Consider the following 17,500-nt stretch of genomic DNA (forward strand, 5'->3'; position numbering starts at 1 on the left):
AAAATGAATAACATTAACTAAAAAATTACGTAAAACTGAGTGTGGGGACTCCAGGGGGATTTGTAGGGTGTCCACAGCTAAATGACAGACAGTTAATAGTAATGGACCCTCATGGGGTTAATTTGGTTACAATATGTAAACTCTAAATTACATTACCATTTAAATTATATAAGTGGGCCCATAGATGCCATTAAATGGGAGTCTGTACCTTAATCCAGTGTTTTTCAACCACAGACAATACAGTCTGGTGTGCCGTGGGAGATTATGTAGCGCGGTCAATTTGCAGGTAAAAAGGTATCTAATGCTTAAACCAAAAATAAACAAAAGGTTAGTGCCCCTATAGCAAAAGGCATTAAAGCAGAACGAAACTAAATCTGAACTGGCTATAAAGTAATCAAAAACAGAATGCTGGACGACAGCAAAGACTTACAGCGTGTGGAGCAGCAGACGGCGTCCACAAAGTACATCCATACATGACATGACAATCAACAATGTCCACACAAAAAAAGATAGCAACAACTTAAATGTTCTCGATTGCTAAAACAAAGCAGGTGCGGGGAATAGCGCTCAAAGGAAGACATGAAACTGCAACAGGAAAATACCAACAAAACAGGAAAAGCCACCAAAATAGGAGCGCAAGACAAAAACTAAAACACTACGCACGGGAAAACACCAAAAAACTCCAAATAAGTCACGGCGTGATGTGACAGGTCGTGACAGTACACCTACTTTAAGACAAGAGCTATAGTGATGCATGCTTAGTTATGGTTTAAAGTCATATCCAACAATTGCGACCATGACTTTTTATTGTCTACTGAGTTTCATTTTTTAATGATTTCTGCTGGTGGTGTGCCTCCGGATTTTTTCAAAGAAAGGTTAAAAAAAGGTTGAAAAACACTGCCTTAATCCATGTCAAACTGGGGGTCCTCACAATTAAAATGGTGATGATAATCACTACTGGAGCTGTAATACCTGTAAATCTTCTCTTATGAGGGTCCCTGTCGTATCTTTTCAAATTGTGTCCATGGAGCTAATTATAATTAATAGTTAATTTAATATGTAGTGTTGATGTAGCAAACTACTTTTTCTGTGTAGTTTTTAGTGTATCTTGCTACAATTCTCTGGGAATAGCTTCTCCTGTAGTTTACATTTTCCATGTAGCTTGGCCAGAACTGGAAGTTACCATGGTAACTAACTTTGGGTTTGAATTACTCTATTTCTCTTTATTGGAATGGAAAACCCTGAATTTCATGTCAGAGTTTTCACTTAACCTGCTTTCTGTTAACGCACTTGCTATTTTCCATGTAATTTCATCCCCAAAGTGGAGAAATACATCTAGCCAGTCATCAGTTCTCCAGCTGGTGAAGTCGTTTAGTTTCATTACACCTCGTGTTTTTTCATTCGAAGCTCTGGGTCCTTTTTTTTTGTACCTCATCTTCTCCGAGACTCAGTGGCTTTTATTTTCGTCGGAGCTCTTCCAGGAGTGAGAAGAAAAAAAAAAATCCACATTTCTCGCAAATGACAGCATGGCCTCCAGCTGGCTGGCAGTACCTTTGTTGACAGACAGAAAGGCGCTGTCACACTTTGGCTCATAGCTCTTTGGGTTCCAAAGAAGACTAGGTTTTCACAATAAAAGTCTTTGCGATGACGACTTTTAAGGTCAGCGAGAGTTCAATGGAGCACACACTTATACACACACTGGTTTATGTGGTGATGAAAGTGTTCATCAGAACATAATTCACTTGATCATCGTATGCAGACACAAAGACCCGCTTGTGGCAAGACAAATAAAATACACAGCATGATGATGGGTTAAACGTCAAAGTCCGGTGGCACAAACAGATTTTCATTGTTTATATTTATTTGAAAACAACAATCCACGTTTGCACTGTCATTCCTCTTCGGGTCATCATACATGGTAGTTGTGTGTTATTGTTTACCTCCACATCACCACACTTTGCTCCTGGTCATAGCTGTACAATGCTAATGCTAATATTTACTACGTTGACTTGTGCTTTGACGTCACACACCAGAAGGCGCTAGACTCATAAGAAAAACAAGAAAGTTGATATACAAGCGGAACACACACGTAATACACACTAGTACAAATAAGTCACATTGCAGCCTGCCCGGCTCCGCCCACAATACGTCACATGACTCCTTCCTCTTCCTGCTCTTGATTGTGTTGAGACAAGTACGCCCCCTGCTGGCGACTAAATATTGTTTAGCTACAAGGGGAATGCTCAGCAGGCGAGGACAACAATGTCCACTCTTCAATCATCATGTGACATTTCAAATATTCATACAACTGAATATTAGCAACATTCAAAGACTGGCTACTACAAAACAAGCCAGTCATATTATGGATGTATTAATATATGTATTAATTGTATGTATTTATGTATAAATAATGTATGTATCGTGTATTCCCATTTATTTATGTATGTACACCATAGGTCCACATGTCATTTTTTTTCTTGTATTCCAGAGAGAAATGTGAAAATATGAACGTGTAGTTGTTCACGTAATATCTAAGTGAGAAATGTGAAAATATGAACATGTAATTGTTCACGTAAGAAGAAAGTAATTTGACAAATGCTAGAAGTTTCAAGAGTCAAAGTATTTTTTTAAAGAGGAGTGTGGATGGATGTGTATCTCGGCGACAGCCATGCTATGTCGCTGGGTGATGATGTGGAATGTTTTGATGAAGAGTAATGAGTAAGGTTAGTGACCCCTCAATGGCGGAAGGTGCTGGGTGGGACGGTGCTTATAGGGTGTGTATAACAGGGAGGGGCGGGGTTAACTACAATGATTGAAGGCATGCTGACCATTTAATGCTGAATAAAATCATCTTGAAAAGCAAGAAGAAAAGTGAAAGTACTGTAATGTATGGATCATGTTGATATATTACGTGTACATTGACGAAATATGAAGCAATATTGTGTGTACATATCATCGACCTAATAGCAAAAAACATGCTTCTAAATAGAAAAAGGCATCCACGACATTTAAGAAATGTACAGTTTATGAAACATGGTAACAATAATAAATAGTATTATTTGTTTGTTGTATAATTAGTTTTTCAATGTCCCTCATAAAAAAATATGATTTAGTGCAACCGTACGTAATATTTATATTCTTCACTTCACATCGCTTGTTGAGAAAAAGAGGGAAGGAGCAGGGCTAGTTGATGGCTTATAAGAATATAAGCACAAAGCAAAAGGCACACATTTACATACTTATTATTAATGTTGTTTTTAAAGTACCCTTTTTGACTGCACACACACAATCTCTTCAAAGTCTTTAAATAAAACACTGTGTGTTAACTTGTGCAAAAGTTGTGTTTGCTTTGTGTTGCATGTCTACGACACGTCTTTGCTTCTCGCTGTGCTTTCTGACGCTGGACCAGGGGAGGGGCAAAGCGGGGAGGCGGTACCTGAGGCGTGCGGAGGCCCGAGGCAGCTAAAGTGCTGAACCAGAGGAGAGAGCGGGGACGCTGAGGTGGGTGGCAAGTACTGATGTTGTCCCGAGGTGGCGGACGAGGACGATGAGGGGCGGTCCTCCTCGCTGCCTCTCAGCCTCTCAGTGTGCTCCTCAGGGTCGATGCGAAGCGAGGCGATGGCTTTAGTGCACGTGTGGACGCTTGCTTCCTGCTCTCTACCCATAACCCATAACCCCTGCAAGGCGGGAGAAGGTGCCCCAGATGACTTCACACCTCCTGGTCCTCCTCCCTCAGCAGAGGAGGTGAAAGGAGGGCAAGAGGCCTTGCTGCTTTGGAGCTCTTCTGACGTTCTTTCCTCATGGAGCGGGAAGCAGGATGTGGCCTGCTGCTGCCCCTGCTGGCCCTGAGGAGTGCTGACAGACGTTGGCATGGTGTGGACCATCTGGATACCTCCGATGGGAATCAGTGGGAACGGTGAACGCACCTAGTGGAAACGTAAGGTAATAGAATAATAAATGTAATTTAAAGATTATATGTAATATAATAACTAATGTCATTTATTGACACAATAAGTAATATAATAAATGACACAATTTAATATACATTATAAGTAAAATAAATAATAATTTAAAGACACTTTCAGTAATAATAGATAACATAATTTAATAACAATAATAATGGATTAGATTTTTAAAGGGCTTTTCTAGACACTCAAAGTGCATTACAGTGAGAACTGAGAACCAATATTTCATTCACTCCATTTTCACATATAAATGGTAGTAAGCCACACCTGATAGTAGACTGATAAAAACGTGGCAGCCAATTTGCGCTTACCACACTCTGATGTGCTCCGACCACCACCACACATTCAATCACATTCATACACCAGTGTGAGTGGCACTGGGAGCAAGGAGAGTGAAGTGTCTTGCCCAAGGACACAACAGCAGTAACTAGGAGGCTGTGGCGAAGTGGGTAGAGTGGCTGTGCCAGCAATCGGAGTGTTGCTGGTTACTGGGGTTCAATCCCCACCTTCTACCTTCCTAGTCACGTCCGTTGTGTCCTTGGGCAAGACACTTCACCCTTTGCCTCTGATGGCTGCTGGTTAGCGCCTTGCATGGCAGCTCCCGCCATCAGTGTGTGAATGTGTGTGTGAATGGGTAAATGTGGAAATACTGTCAAAGCGCTTTGAGTACCTTGACGGTAGAAAAGCGCTATACAAGTATAACCCATTTATTATTATCATTTAATTTGTATCAGAAACCCTCAAGTTTCTGAAAGGCTGCTCTCAAATGAGCCATACCACCCTGAAAGACTCTATATGTAATATTACAAATAACATAATGTAAAGACACTATAAGTAGTATAATAAATGACATAAGTTAAATACACTGGAAGTGATATAACAACATATTTAATATAAGTCACTATAAGAGCATGACTGAAGTACCTGTAGTTGAGAATGGAGAGGAAGGTGACTGAACAAGACTTGATGGGGTGGACTGGACTGGTTACCACCCTCTTGTGAACCTGGACTTGACTCCTGAAATAAACAACCAAGAGAGAAAACAATTGAAGTACATGTTTATTGGCTTCCATAAAAACTAAAACATGATTTAAAGGCCTACTGAAATGAATTTTTTTTTATTTAAACGGGGATAGCAGATCCATTCTATGTGTCATACTTGATCATTTCGCGATAGTGGCATATTTTTGCTGAAAGGATTTAGTAGAGAACATCGACGATAAAGTTCGCAACTTTTGGTCGCTGATAAAAAAAAGCCTTGCCTGTACCGGAAGTAGCGTGACGTCACAGGTTGAAAGGCTCCTCACATTTCCCCATTGTTTTCAATGCAGCGAGAGCGATTCGGACCGAGTGTCATGATCCATGGTCCGGATCATGTTTTTGTGTTTTCTGTTAATTTTGGACTCCTTTTGTTATTTGTTGTGCTCCTGTGAGTTTGTTTTGGTTGCCATGGTCACTCTTTGTGTGCACCTGTCTCTGATTAGTGCTCGCCCGCTCACCTGCTTCCCGAGCGCTAATCAGAGGCATTATTTAAGTTGCCTTTGCCAGTCACTCGTCCTGCTCTCATTGTGTTTGCTCCATGCACTTGTCACGTGAGTTTTTGAGTTCCAGTGTTCCTTGTCTTTTGCCTATGCTAAGTAATAAGTTCCTTAACTTCCCGTGCGCTCTGCACGCATCCCTGTTGTTTTTGTTTATTGGATGATTTATGATGCATCCCTGTTGTTTTTGTTTATTGGATGATTTATGATAATAAATCACTTCCTACCTTACGCCTTCGTCCGGAGCCGTTCCTTTGCATTGGGAGAACAACCGCGCAGCAAGCTGCGACCCCGTGATCGTGACAGAATGAGAGCAGCCTCCGTTCTCCCGCAAATGGACCAGAGTGAGATGGATGAAGGTACGCGCATGGTGTTGCGAGCGATGGAAGTGGAGACACTTCGCTATTCGACGGAGGAGAGGTCGAACCTTATGTGGGGACCTGGAGGCTCCCTTATCCCCATCGACTCCCTCTGGTCCGAAGACATCGCCGCTACACAGCAGTACCGGACGCGCAGGCAAAGGCGGAAGCCGTCCAGAAGGGCTTCGCCTCGCCGTCAGAACGCGTCACTCCCGCAAGCTCCTCCCCCGGACCGAAGCAAGTTGCAGGCAGCCCAGTATCCTTCCCCCGATGACGTCACTCCGTCCACGGCTGATGACGTCATGGCCCAGAATTTTTTTTTTCTGAATTCTGTCTCCTTGCGTCAACAACCTCCTAAAGACTTTAATTCTAAAATTATACCTTGTCAGGACATTCTTTTGAAATTTAGATGTCAGCCACAGTCTCCTTCTGAGTGCCAAGCTCCGCCCCCTAGGACTCTAGCCCCGCCCACGTCAGTGACTTTTTCCTCTCATCCTCCCAAAAGACCTCAGGTGGGGGGTGGGAAAAGACATTTTGGACAATTTAGAGGGGAGGATTTTGCCCCCCTCCTGACTTCCCGCCACCCACCCGTAAAGACTGTTCCAGACCGCAAGCAGCGCGTCTGGTATCCGCCCCTTGAGGGGGGGGCTGGGGCCGGGAGCTGTGCTGGTGGGGCTGCTCGGCTGCGCCCAGCCAGGCAGCAACCTCCATCCCGGCCGCCGCCACCTGTCCTTCGGCCTGCCAAGCCGCAACCTCCAGCCCGTCCTCCACCACCAGTCCGTCGGCATGCCAAGCCGCAACCTCCTGCCAGGCCACCTCCGCCAAAGTCACGACCAACACCTCCAAGTCTGGTTTCCACACCAGTACCTCCAAGTCTGGTTTCCACACCAGTACCTCCAAGTCTGGTTTCCACACCAGCACCGGGGGCGGTATAGCTCGGTTGGTAGAGCGGCCGTGCCAGCAACTTGAGGGTTGCAGGTTCGATCCCCGCTTCCGCCATCCTAGTCACTGCCGTTGTGTCCTTGGGCAAGACACTTTACCCACCTGCTCCCAGTGCCACCCACACTGGTTTGAATATAACTTAGATATTGGGTTTCACTATGTAAAGCGCTTTGAGTCACTTGAGAAAAAGCGCTATATAAATGTAATTCACTTCACTTCACTTCACCTGCTCCACGGCTGGTTCCCACACCAGTACCTGCACCTCGGCTGGTTCCCACACCAGTACCTGCACCTCGGCTGGTTCCCACACCAGTACCTGCACCTCGGCTGGTTCCCACACCAGTACCTGCACCTCGGCTGGTTCCCAGACCAGTACCTGCACCTCGGCTGGTTCCCAGACCAGTACCTGCACCTCGGCTGGTTCCCAGACCAGTACCTGCACCTCGGCTGGTTCCCAGACCAGTACCTGCACCTCGGCTGGTTCCCAGACCAGTACCTGCACCTCGGCTGGTTCCCAGACCAGTACCTGCACCTCGGCTGGTTCCCACACCAGTACCTGCTCCTCGGCAGACGCCTGCACCTGCTCCTCGGCAGACGCCTGCACCTGCTCCTCGCCAGACGCCTGCACCTGCTCCTCGCCAGACGCCTGCACCTGCTCCTCGCCAGACGCCTGCACCTGCTCCTCGCCAGACGCCTGCACCTGCTCCTCGCCAGACGCCTGCACCTGCTCCTCGCCAGACGCCTGCACCTGCTCCTCGCCAGACGCCTGCACCTCGGCAGACGCCTGCACCTCGGCAGACGCCTGCGCCTGCTCCTCGGCAGACGCCTGCGCCTGCACCACGCCAGACGCCGGTGGTACCTGCAAGCACGCCAGACTCGCCGGTGGTACCTGCAATCACGCCAAACTCGCCGGTGGTACCTGCAACCACGCCAGACTCGCCGGTGGTACCTGCAACCACACCAGACTCGCCAGTGGTGCCTGCTGCCACGCCTCCCATGACGGCGCCGGTGCCTGCTGCCACGCCTGCCATGACGGCGCCGACACGCCCACCTCCTCGTCGACCACGGAGGTGGCCGCTCCCTGGTCGTCCGCCTCGCCAAGTGCGCCCACCTCCCCGTCGGCCACGAATGTGGCCATTCCCTGGTCGCCCGCCTCGCTTGCTGCAGCGGCGTTCCACTCGCCGCCGCCACTTGACTTTGCCTCGGTGGATTCGGGGACACTTGGCCTGGCGACCCACCTCCAAGTCCTCCCTCCGCCCGCCCGTGACTTTAGACCCTGCTTGTTTTTTTGTTTTTGTTTTCAAATGGACATCTGGTATCTGTCCTTGAGGAGGGGGTACTGTCATGATCCATGGTCCGGATCATGTTTTTGTGTTTTCTGTTAATTTTGGACTCCTTTTGTTATTTGTTGTGCTCCTGTGAGTTTGTTTTGGTTGCCATGGTCACTCTTTGTGTGCACCTGTCTCTGATTAGTGCTCGCCCGCTCACCTGCTTCCCGAGCGCTAATCAGAGGCATTATTTAAGTTGCCTTTGCCAGTCACTCGTCCTGCTCTCATTGTGTTTGCTCCATGCACTTGTCACGTGAGTTTTTGAGTTCCAGTGTTCCTTGTCTTTTGCCTATGCTAAGTAATAAGTTCCTTAACTTCCCGTGCGCTCTGCACGCATCCCTGTTGTTTTTGTTTATTGGATGATTTATGATGCATCCCTGTTGTTTTTGTTTATTGGATGATTTATGATAATAAATCACTTCCTACCTTACGCCTTCGTCCGGAGCCGTTCCTTTGCATTGGGAGAACAACCGCGCAGCAAGCTGCGACCCCGTGATCGTGACACCGAGAAAGCGACGATTACCCCATTAATTTGAGCGAGGATGAAAGATTCGTGGATGAGGAACGTGAGAGTGAAGGACTAGAGTGCAGTGCAGGACGCATCTTTTTTCGCTCTGACTGTAACTTAGGTACAAGCTGGCTCATTGGATTCCACACTCTCTCCTTTTTCTATTGTGGATCATGGATTTGTATTTTAAACCACCTCGGATACTATATCCTCTTGAAAATGAGAGTCGAGAATGCGAAATGGACATTCACAGTGACTTTTATCTCCACGACAATACATCGGCGAAACACTTTAGCGACGGAGCTAACGTGATAGCATCGGGCTTAACTGCATACAGAAACAAAAGAATTAAACCCCTGACTGGAAGGATAGACAGAAAATCAACAATACTATTAAACCATGGACCTGTAAATACACGGCTAATGCTTTCCAGCCTGGCGAAGGTTAACAATGCTGTTGCTAACGACGCCATTGAAGCTAACTTAGCAACGGGACCTCACAGAGCTATGCTATAAACATTAGCTATCCACCTACGCCAGCCAGCCCTCATCTGCTCATCAACACCCGTGCTCACCTGCGTTCCAGCGATCGACGGTGCGACGAGGGACTTCACCCGATCACCGATGCGGTCGGCGGCTAGCGTCGGATAGCGCGTCTGCTATCCACCTCAAAGTCCTCCTGTTTGTGTTGCTGCAGCCAGCCGCTAATACACCGATCCCACCTACAACTTTCTTCTTTGCAGTCTTCATTGTTCATTAAACAAATTGCAAAAGATTCACCAACACAGATGTCCAGAATACTGTGGAATTTTGAGATGAAAACAGAGCTTTTTGTATTGGATTCAATGGCGTCCGAATACTTCTGTTTCAACGATTGACGTCACGCGCATACGTCATCATACATAGACGTTTTCAACCGGAAGTTTAGCGGGAAATTTAAAATTGCACTTTATATGTTAACCCGGCCGTATTGGCATGTGTTGCAATGTTAAGATCTCATCATTGATATATAAACTATCAGACTGCGTGGTCGGTAGTAGTGGGTTTCAGTAGGCCTTTAACGTGGAGCAGCCTGGTAATGGCACAAGAGTGTTTAAACGCTTAAAATTAAAGCAAACAAAAGAAGACTCGGCTGTTGGCAGCTCAGGTGAGCGCTCCTTGCAACGTGACCTCAAGATGCATAGGACAGCAGACAGCGTGCAGGCAAAACTATATTTAATATCAAAAACTATAGTGCAACATGGAACTGAACAGAAAGCAGAGAAATGCTAATAAACCAAAATAATAATTTCTTGAAAGCAAACAATTACAATGAACCAGCAGCCAGAAGCAGGTGAAGCACGTCTCTGTCGCAGAAACACACAAAACAGGAAGTAGAATCTAGAAATAAGAGCGCTGCACAGCAGCTTAACGCCAAACACAGGAAAACACAAACACATGAACAACGTGTCAGGATTGATAGCCCCTCCCCTTCAAACGGATAGAAGACGTTTAAGTCCCCGACACAAAAAAGTCCAAAATCAAGGGAGGTTGGTGGTCTGCCTAACTGCGCCCCCGCCACGACGGGCCAGAAGAACGGCCACCGCTCCCCAGCTTTGTGTCCTCGAAGCCAGCAGGGGAAAGACCATCGGCAGCTTCCCCGTGAAAGGACAAAACGGTTTGCGGCATTGTGGACAAAGCAGGAGGGAGTACTGGTAGCGACGTAGCAAGCAGGGAGGCATGATAGTGTCGTCGTGGACGACCTTACTGGAGCAGGAGATAGCTGTGCCTCCCCAGCTGCAAAGCTAATCAAAGCCCCGCCCCCCCAAGGGACGGATCCCAGACGTACTCAGGGAGGCCAAAACACAACAGGGATGAGTGGGAAGGAGCTTGAGGAGAAGCTGGGGAACATTTTCATGTAGCCATCGAGGCTAAAAGTTTTTCAAGCCACTGGATGATAGAAGTCCCCCCAGGGTCACTTGTTGGCTGGTTCATTCTGACAGACTCAGATGAGCCCCAAGATGCAGAAGACAGAAGACGGCATGCAGGTAAAAGTTAATTTAATAACAAAAACTAGTTGTGCACAGGAAGTAGGGAAATTATAATAAACCAAACTCATACATTCTTGAGCGCAAACAAACAATTATAATGAACCTGCAGCCAGAGACACGTGGAACTGAAATATAAACCCTCTTGATTAACTACCAGAGACAGATGAGTCCATTGATCACTAATAAAAAGCAAGTGAGAGAAACAGCGCACAGATACAAGGATAAAGTTACCACGTTAACACATTAAAAAGAAGTACAAACTACAAATAAGAGTGCTGGACAGGAACTAAACATCAAACACAGGAAAACACAAACATAGGAGGAGCAATCCTGACAGACTGTGTCTCAATTGGTGCACTTGAATATTTACAATTATTATTTGTGTACATAAGTGTTCAAAATGTGAGACAAAATGCAGTACCCGGATGTTGCACTCAGAACACCCCAATATTCCCCATCTTGGCAACATAGCGGAACCTGCTAAATGAACACTTAGTCTTAGTGTCTAACAATCTCTGTGAACCCTTTCAATCCGGTTTCAGGGCAAATCACTGTACGGCCCTCGCAAAAATAACTAATGATCTATTGCTAACGATGGATTCTGATGCGTCATCTGTTGCTGCTTCCTGATCTTAGCGCTGCTTTCGATACCGTCGATCATAATATTTTATTAGAGCGTATCAAAAAACGTGTTGGTATGTCAGACTTAGCCTTGTCTTGGTTTAACTCTTATCTTACTGACAGGATGCAGTGCGTCTCCCATAACAATGTGACCTCGGACTATGTTAAGGTAACGTGCGGAGTTCCCCAGAGTTCGGTTCTTGGCCCTGCACTCCAGGATTTACATGCTGCCGCTAGGCGACATCTTACGCAAATACGGTGTTAGCTTTCACTGTTATGCTGATGACACCCAACTCTACATGCCCCTAAAGCGGACCAACACGCCGGATTGTAGTCAGCTGGAGGCGTGTCTTAATGAAATTAAACAATGGATGTCCGCTAACTTTTTGCAACTCAACGCCAAGAAAACGGAAATGTTGATTATCAGTTCTGCTAGACACCGACATCTATTTAAAAATACCACCTTAACAATTGACATCCAAACAATTACACAAGGCGACTCGGTAAAGAATCTGGGTATTATCTTCGACCCAACTCTCTCGTTTGAGTCACACATTAAGAGTGTTAAAACGGCCTTCTTTCATCTCCATAATATCGCTAAAATTCGTTCCATTTTGTCCACTAGCGACGCTGAGATCATTATTCATGCGTTCGTTATGTCTCGTCTCGATTACTGTAACGTATTATTTTCGGGTCTCCCTATGTCTAGCATTAAAAGATTACAGTTGGTACAAAATGCGGCTGCTAGACTTTTGACAAGAACAAGAAAGTTTGATCATATTACGCCTATACTGGCTCACCTGCACTGGCTTCCTGTGCACTTAAGATGTGACATTAAGGTTTTACTACTTACGTATAAAATACTACACGGTCTAGCTCCAGCCTATCTTGCAGATTGTATTGTACCATATGTCCCGGCAAGAAATCTGCGTTCAAAGAACTACGGCTTATTAGTGATTCCCAGAGCCCAAAAAAAGTCTGCGGGCTATAAAACGTTTTCTATTCGGGCTCTAGTACTATGGAATGCCCTCCCGGTAACAGTTAGAGATGCTACCTCAGTAAAAGCATTTAAGTCCCATCTTAAAACTCATTTGTATACTCTAGCCTTTAAAGGCCTACTGAAATGAATTTTTTTTTTTTAAACGGGGATAGCAGATCTATTCTATGTGTCATACTTGATCATTTCGCGATATTGCCATATTTTTGCTGAAAGGATTTAGTGGAGAACAACGACGATAAAGATCGCAACTTTTGGTATCTGACAAAAAAAGCCTTGCCCCTACCGGAAGTAGCGTGACATAGTCAGTTGTACATTTCCGCAAAGTTCCCTATTGTTTACAGTGATGGCGGCCAGAAGTGAGAGCGATTCGGACCGAGAAAGCGACGATTTCCCCATTAATTTGAGCGAGGATGAAAGATTTGTGGATGAGGAAAGTGCAAGTGAAGGACTAGTGGGGAGTGGAAGCGATTCAGATAGGGAAGATGCTGTGAGAGGCGGGTGGGACCTGATATTCAGCTGGGAATGACTACAACAGTAAATAAACACAAGACATATGTATACTCTATTAGTTACAACACAACCAGCCCTAAGGACCGTTCACCTAACCCAAGGTTCATAAAGCTTATATATTTACCCAAAGTTACGTACATGACACGCACGTACGGGCAAGCGTACTTAGGACCTGATATTCAGCTGGGAATGACTACGACAGTAAATAAACACAAGACATATATATACTCTATTAGCCACAACACAACCAGGCTTATATTTATTATGCCACAAATTAATCCCGCATTAAAAACACCTAGGTGTTTGTTATGCTAGCTCCTAGCTCCTAGATATAGCTAGGAGCTAGTATACTAGCTCCCGTCCATATAACCCGCCAATACAATTCAAACACCTGCACAACACACACAATCACTCAGCCCAAAGGACCGTTCACCTAACCCAAGGTTCATAAAGCTTATATATTTAACCAAAGTTACGTACGTGACACGCACGTACGGGCAAGCGATCAAATGTTTGGAAACTCACGGTACCGCGTCTGCGTCTGTGTATCCAAATCAAAGTAATCCTGGTAAGAGTCTGTGTTGTCCCAGTTATCTACAGGCGTCTGTGTATCGAAGTCAAAGTCCTCCTGGTAAGAGTCTCTGTTGTCCGAGTTCTTCGATCTTTACTGCATCTTTCGGGAATGTAAACAAACACCGGCTGTGTTGTGTTGCTGACTCCCCTCGCAAAATACTCCGCTTCGCACCGACAACTTTCTTCTTTGCTTGCTCAGCCTCTTTCTCCATAATGCAATGAACAAATTGCAACAGATTCACCAACACAGATGTCCAGAATACTGTGGAATAATGAGATGAAAACAGAGCTAGTTTGTATTGGCTTCAATGGGGGAGCCATACCTCTGTTCTACTGGCTACGTCACACGCATACGTCATATCCAAAGGAGTTTTCAACCGGAAGTTTAGCGGGAAATTCAAAATTGCACTTTATACGTTAACCCGGCCGTATTGGCATGTGTTGCAATGTTAAGATTTCATCATTGATATATAAACTAACAGACTGTGTGGTCGGTAGTAGTGGGTTTCAGTAGGCCTTTAAATAGACCCCCTTTTTAGACCAGTTGATCTGCCGTTCCTTTTCTTTTCTCCTCTGCCCCCCTCTCCCTTGTGGAGGGGGAGTTACACAGGTCTGGTGGCCATGAATGAAGTGCTGGCTGTCCAGAGTCTGGACCCGGGGTGGACCGCTCGCCTGTGCATCGGTTGGGGACATCTCTGCGCTGCTGGCCCGTCTCCGCTCGGGATGGTTCCTGCTGGCCCCACTATGGACTGGACTCTCACTATTATGTTGGATCCACTATGGACTGGACTTTCGCTGATATGTTGGATCCACTATGGACTGGACTTTCACAATATTATGTCAGACCCACTCGACATCCATTGCTTTTGGTCTCCCCTAGAGGGGGGGGGGGGGGGGTCACCCACATATGAGATCGGTAGGTTGGAGTTCAAATCCCAGCCGAGTCATACCAAAGACTATAAAAATGGGACCCATAACCTCCCTGCTTGGCACTCAGCAACAAGGGTTGGAGTTGGGGGTTAAATCACCAAAATGATTTCCGGGCACGGCGCCGCTGCTGCCCACTGCTCCCCACTGCTCCCCAAGGGGATGGGTCAAATGCAGAGGACAAATTTCACCACATCTAGTGTGTGTGTGACAATCATTGGTACTTTAATATGCGGTCCTCTCCAAGGTTTCTCATAGTCATTCAAATCGACGTCCCACTGGGGTGAGTTTTTCCTTGCCCTTTATGTGAGCTCTGTACCGAGGATGTCGTTGTGGCTTGTGCAGCCTTTTGAGACACTTGTGATTTAGGGCTGTATAAATGAACATTGATTGATTGATTGAACTTTCAATAATGGTGGCTGAGGATCAACCCGTAATGATGGAAAGTAGTGAACAGAAAAAAAGGTAAAGATAGTGATTTTATATACAGTAGGTGTGCAAGGACAGCGATGGTTTTAGAACATTACTTATTTTTTTCAATGTCCTGTCCAGCTTCTCAGGTAAATCATATAGTTGATGTAGATGCCCATATCGGCTGTTCAGATTTACTTTACAAAAGAGAAGTGTAGGATACTTCTCTTGTTGCCTTATTTGTATTTAACTTTATTAAATGTATTTATATTATCATTTGGTGCAGCCGGGCCGGAGCAGGAGGGGATAGAAAGAGAAAAAAAGGAAGACAGAGGGGGGAATTGTGAGGACAAGAGGGGGATTAGACAGAGAGACAAAAACAAAAACAGCAAACACAACAACAACAATAGAGCAACATCAGCAAATACGACATGTACAAATATGATGGTAAAAGTAATAGCAAATAAGCAGTTAGCGAAAATAAAAAATAATACAGAAATGACAATGAGCATTATTACACTAAAAATGGAGCAATACAAATACCAATAGAAATAGCGCTATTGATAATGAACAATACCAATACTTTACCTTTATTATCAACAATACAGTTGTTCAAATGCAACAATACATATACGTAATGATAACTTGAGATACGAAAGAATGCAGAAAAATGGGGGGGAAGAAAGAGAAGCAACCTACATTAACCTTGTAGATTGTTATAGTAACAATAGGTTAAGCTTTGTCAGAGTGCCATGTGTTATACCCAGTTTACCCTAGGGCAACAACATTAATATATGTTTGATGAAACGTGATTATGTGCATGAGTGTATGTGTGCATATGTACTTGTATATGTACATTATGTGTATATCTGTGTTTGTACAGTGAATGTATATGTACAGTATGTGTATATGTGTGTTTGTACCGTGAATGTATATGTATAGTATATGTATGTGTGTGTTTGTACAGTGAATGTATATGTGCAGTACATGTATACAGTATGTGTGTTTGTACAGTGAATGTATATGTACAGTATGTGTTTATGTGTTTGTACAGTGAGTGTATATGTACAGTATGTGTATATGTATATTTGTACAGTGAATGTATATGTACAGTATGTGTATACAGTATGTTTGTATAATGAATGTGCGTGTGGATGTACGAACTTTGAGTGTGTAAATATGTAATGTATTTGTATATGTATGTGGGAGCGTAGGTATCTATGTATGTGTGTATGTATGTATGTGAGTATATGTGGATTTGTGTGTACAATACATTTGACTCCCAGTGTGTGTGGGAGCCAGAGTACAGCCCCAGCCTCCCCGAGAGCCCAACCCACAAACAGTAGGTGTGGTGCCCAAGGAACCAGGGACCACCGCCCCCACGCAGCCAAGCCGGACAGTGACAGGAACCCCAGAGCCCGGCCCACCGCGCTGCCCACAAGGGCCAGCAGCAGGCTGCAGACAGACGCACCTGGCAGAGGACAAGGCACGAGAAAAGCAGGGGACAGCCAGACCCCGAGCCAGCGAGAGACCATACCCCACACGGGCAGAAAGGCGGGACGCCCTGCCCGAGGGGCCCGAAGACCCCCCGCAACCGGACGGGAAGACCGCCCCCGCCCCACCGGCAACCGGGCCCCCACGAGCCCCCCCCCCTACCCCCGGAGAGCGCGGCGAGGCCAGCCCCCGGCCACCCCACCACAGGACCACCCAGCACGGGGCCACGGGAACCACCCACCCCACCCGCAGGGACCCCAACGATGGAGATGGAACAACCAGCAACCGCCCCGCCGAGTCACCCCCCCTGAGGTAGGGGGAAAATAAAAATAAAAAAATAATAAAAAAATTAATAAAATATATTTAAAAATATAAAAATGAATAAATAATTAAATATATTTAAAAAAATTTAAAAAACACACACAAGGTCACTACCCCAACAACTGGCCGACTCGCAGCACCTCGGAAAACCTTGCAGCACCAAGCTACCACAGTAGACGCAGGGACTAGACCCAGCAGGCCCCAACCAAGACGGGCAACCGGAAGGGATGGACGGTGGGACCCAGGAGCTCCAGACACGCAGTCTGGATGCAGTAGCCTGAGGCGCCGACCCCCACCTGACAGGCAGGCCCAGAACGTACCCCCAGAAATATACATACATATCTATATACATACACATACACATGTACACCTACACACACATACACATATATACATATACATACACATATATACACATACACATAAATATACATACACATACACACACACATACATACATAATGTTTTAAAAAAAATGTTTTAGAACATTACTAAACTGTCAAACTCTGTAAATACACAGTGCATATAGTATACTTATTGAAGTGCACTGATGGAAGTATTCCATTTGTGACAAAGCCTTTGCGACTCACTCTGTCTATGTCTGTAGCCTGGTGGCGTCCTTGAGGGCCGAGTTCCGTCTGACACAGCAACCCGGCGAGTTGAGCTGACTTCAAGCTTCGTGCTGCACTATGCTGGCTGCAAGCAACAGGAGAGTCATGTCAACCTATCTAGAAGAGGGGTGTCCAAACTTTTTGACTTGGGCTAAAAAAATTTGGTCGAGGGCCGAAAGCCGACCTCATGTGTGTTTATATATATATATATATATATATATATATATATATATATATATATATATATATATATATATATATATATATATACATATATATATATCATATATATCCATCCATCCATCCATCCATTTTGTACATATATATATATATATATATATATATATATATATATATATATAT

The 17,500-nt window shown here is 45.2% G+C and overlaps 1 protein-coding gene across 1 annotated transcript; it reads right to left on the reverse strand.

Moving 5' to 3' along the window:
• Positions 1–1,195: 1,195 nt before the first annotated feature.
• On the reverse strand, positions 1,196–17,218 carry LOC133647761 (transcription factor HIVEP2-like). Its single transcript, XM_062043455.1, has 3 exons — positions 17,117–17,218; positions 4,890–4,982; positions 1,196–3,926 (listed from the first exon to the last, which is right to left on the reverse strand). The coding sequence occupies exon 3, from the start codon at positions 3,882–3,884 to the stop codon at positions 3,363–3,365; it is 522 nt and encodes a 173-aa protein (XP_061899439.1). The 5' UTR covers positions 3,885–3,926; positions 4,890–4,982; positions 17,117–17,218; the 3' UTR covers positions 1,196–3,362.
• Positions 17,219–17,500: the final 282 nt, after the last annotated feature.

This window comes from Entelurus aequoreus, linkage group LG04, assembly GCF_033978785.1.
Source record: "Entelurus aequoreus isolate RoL-2023_Sb linkage group LG04, RoL_Eaeq_v1.1, whole genome shotgun sequence".
Taxonomy (NCBI): Eukaryota; Metazoa; Chordata; class Actinopteri; order Syngnathiformes; family Syngnathidae; genus Entelurus; species Entelurus aequoreus.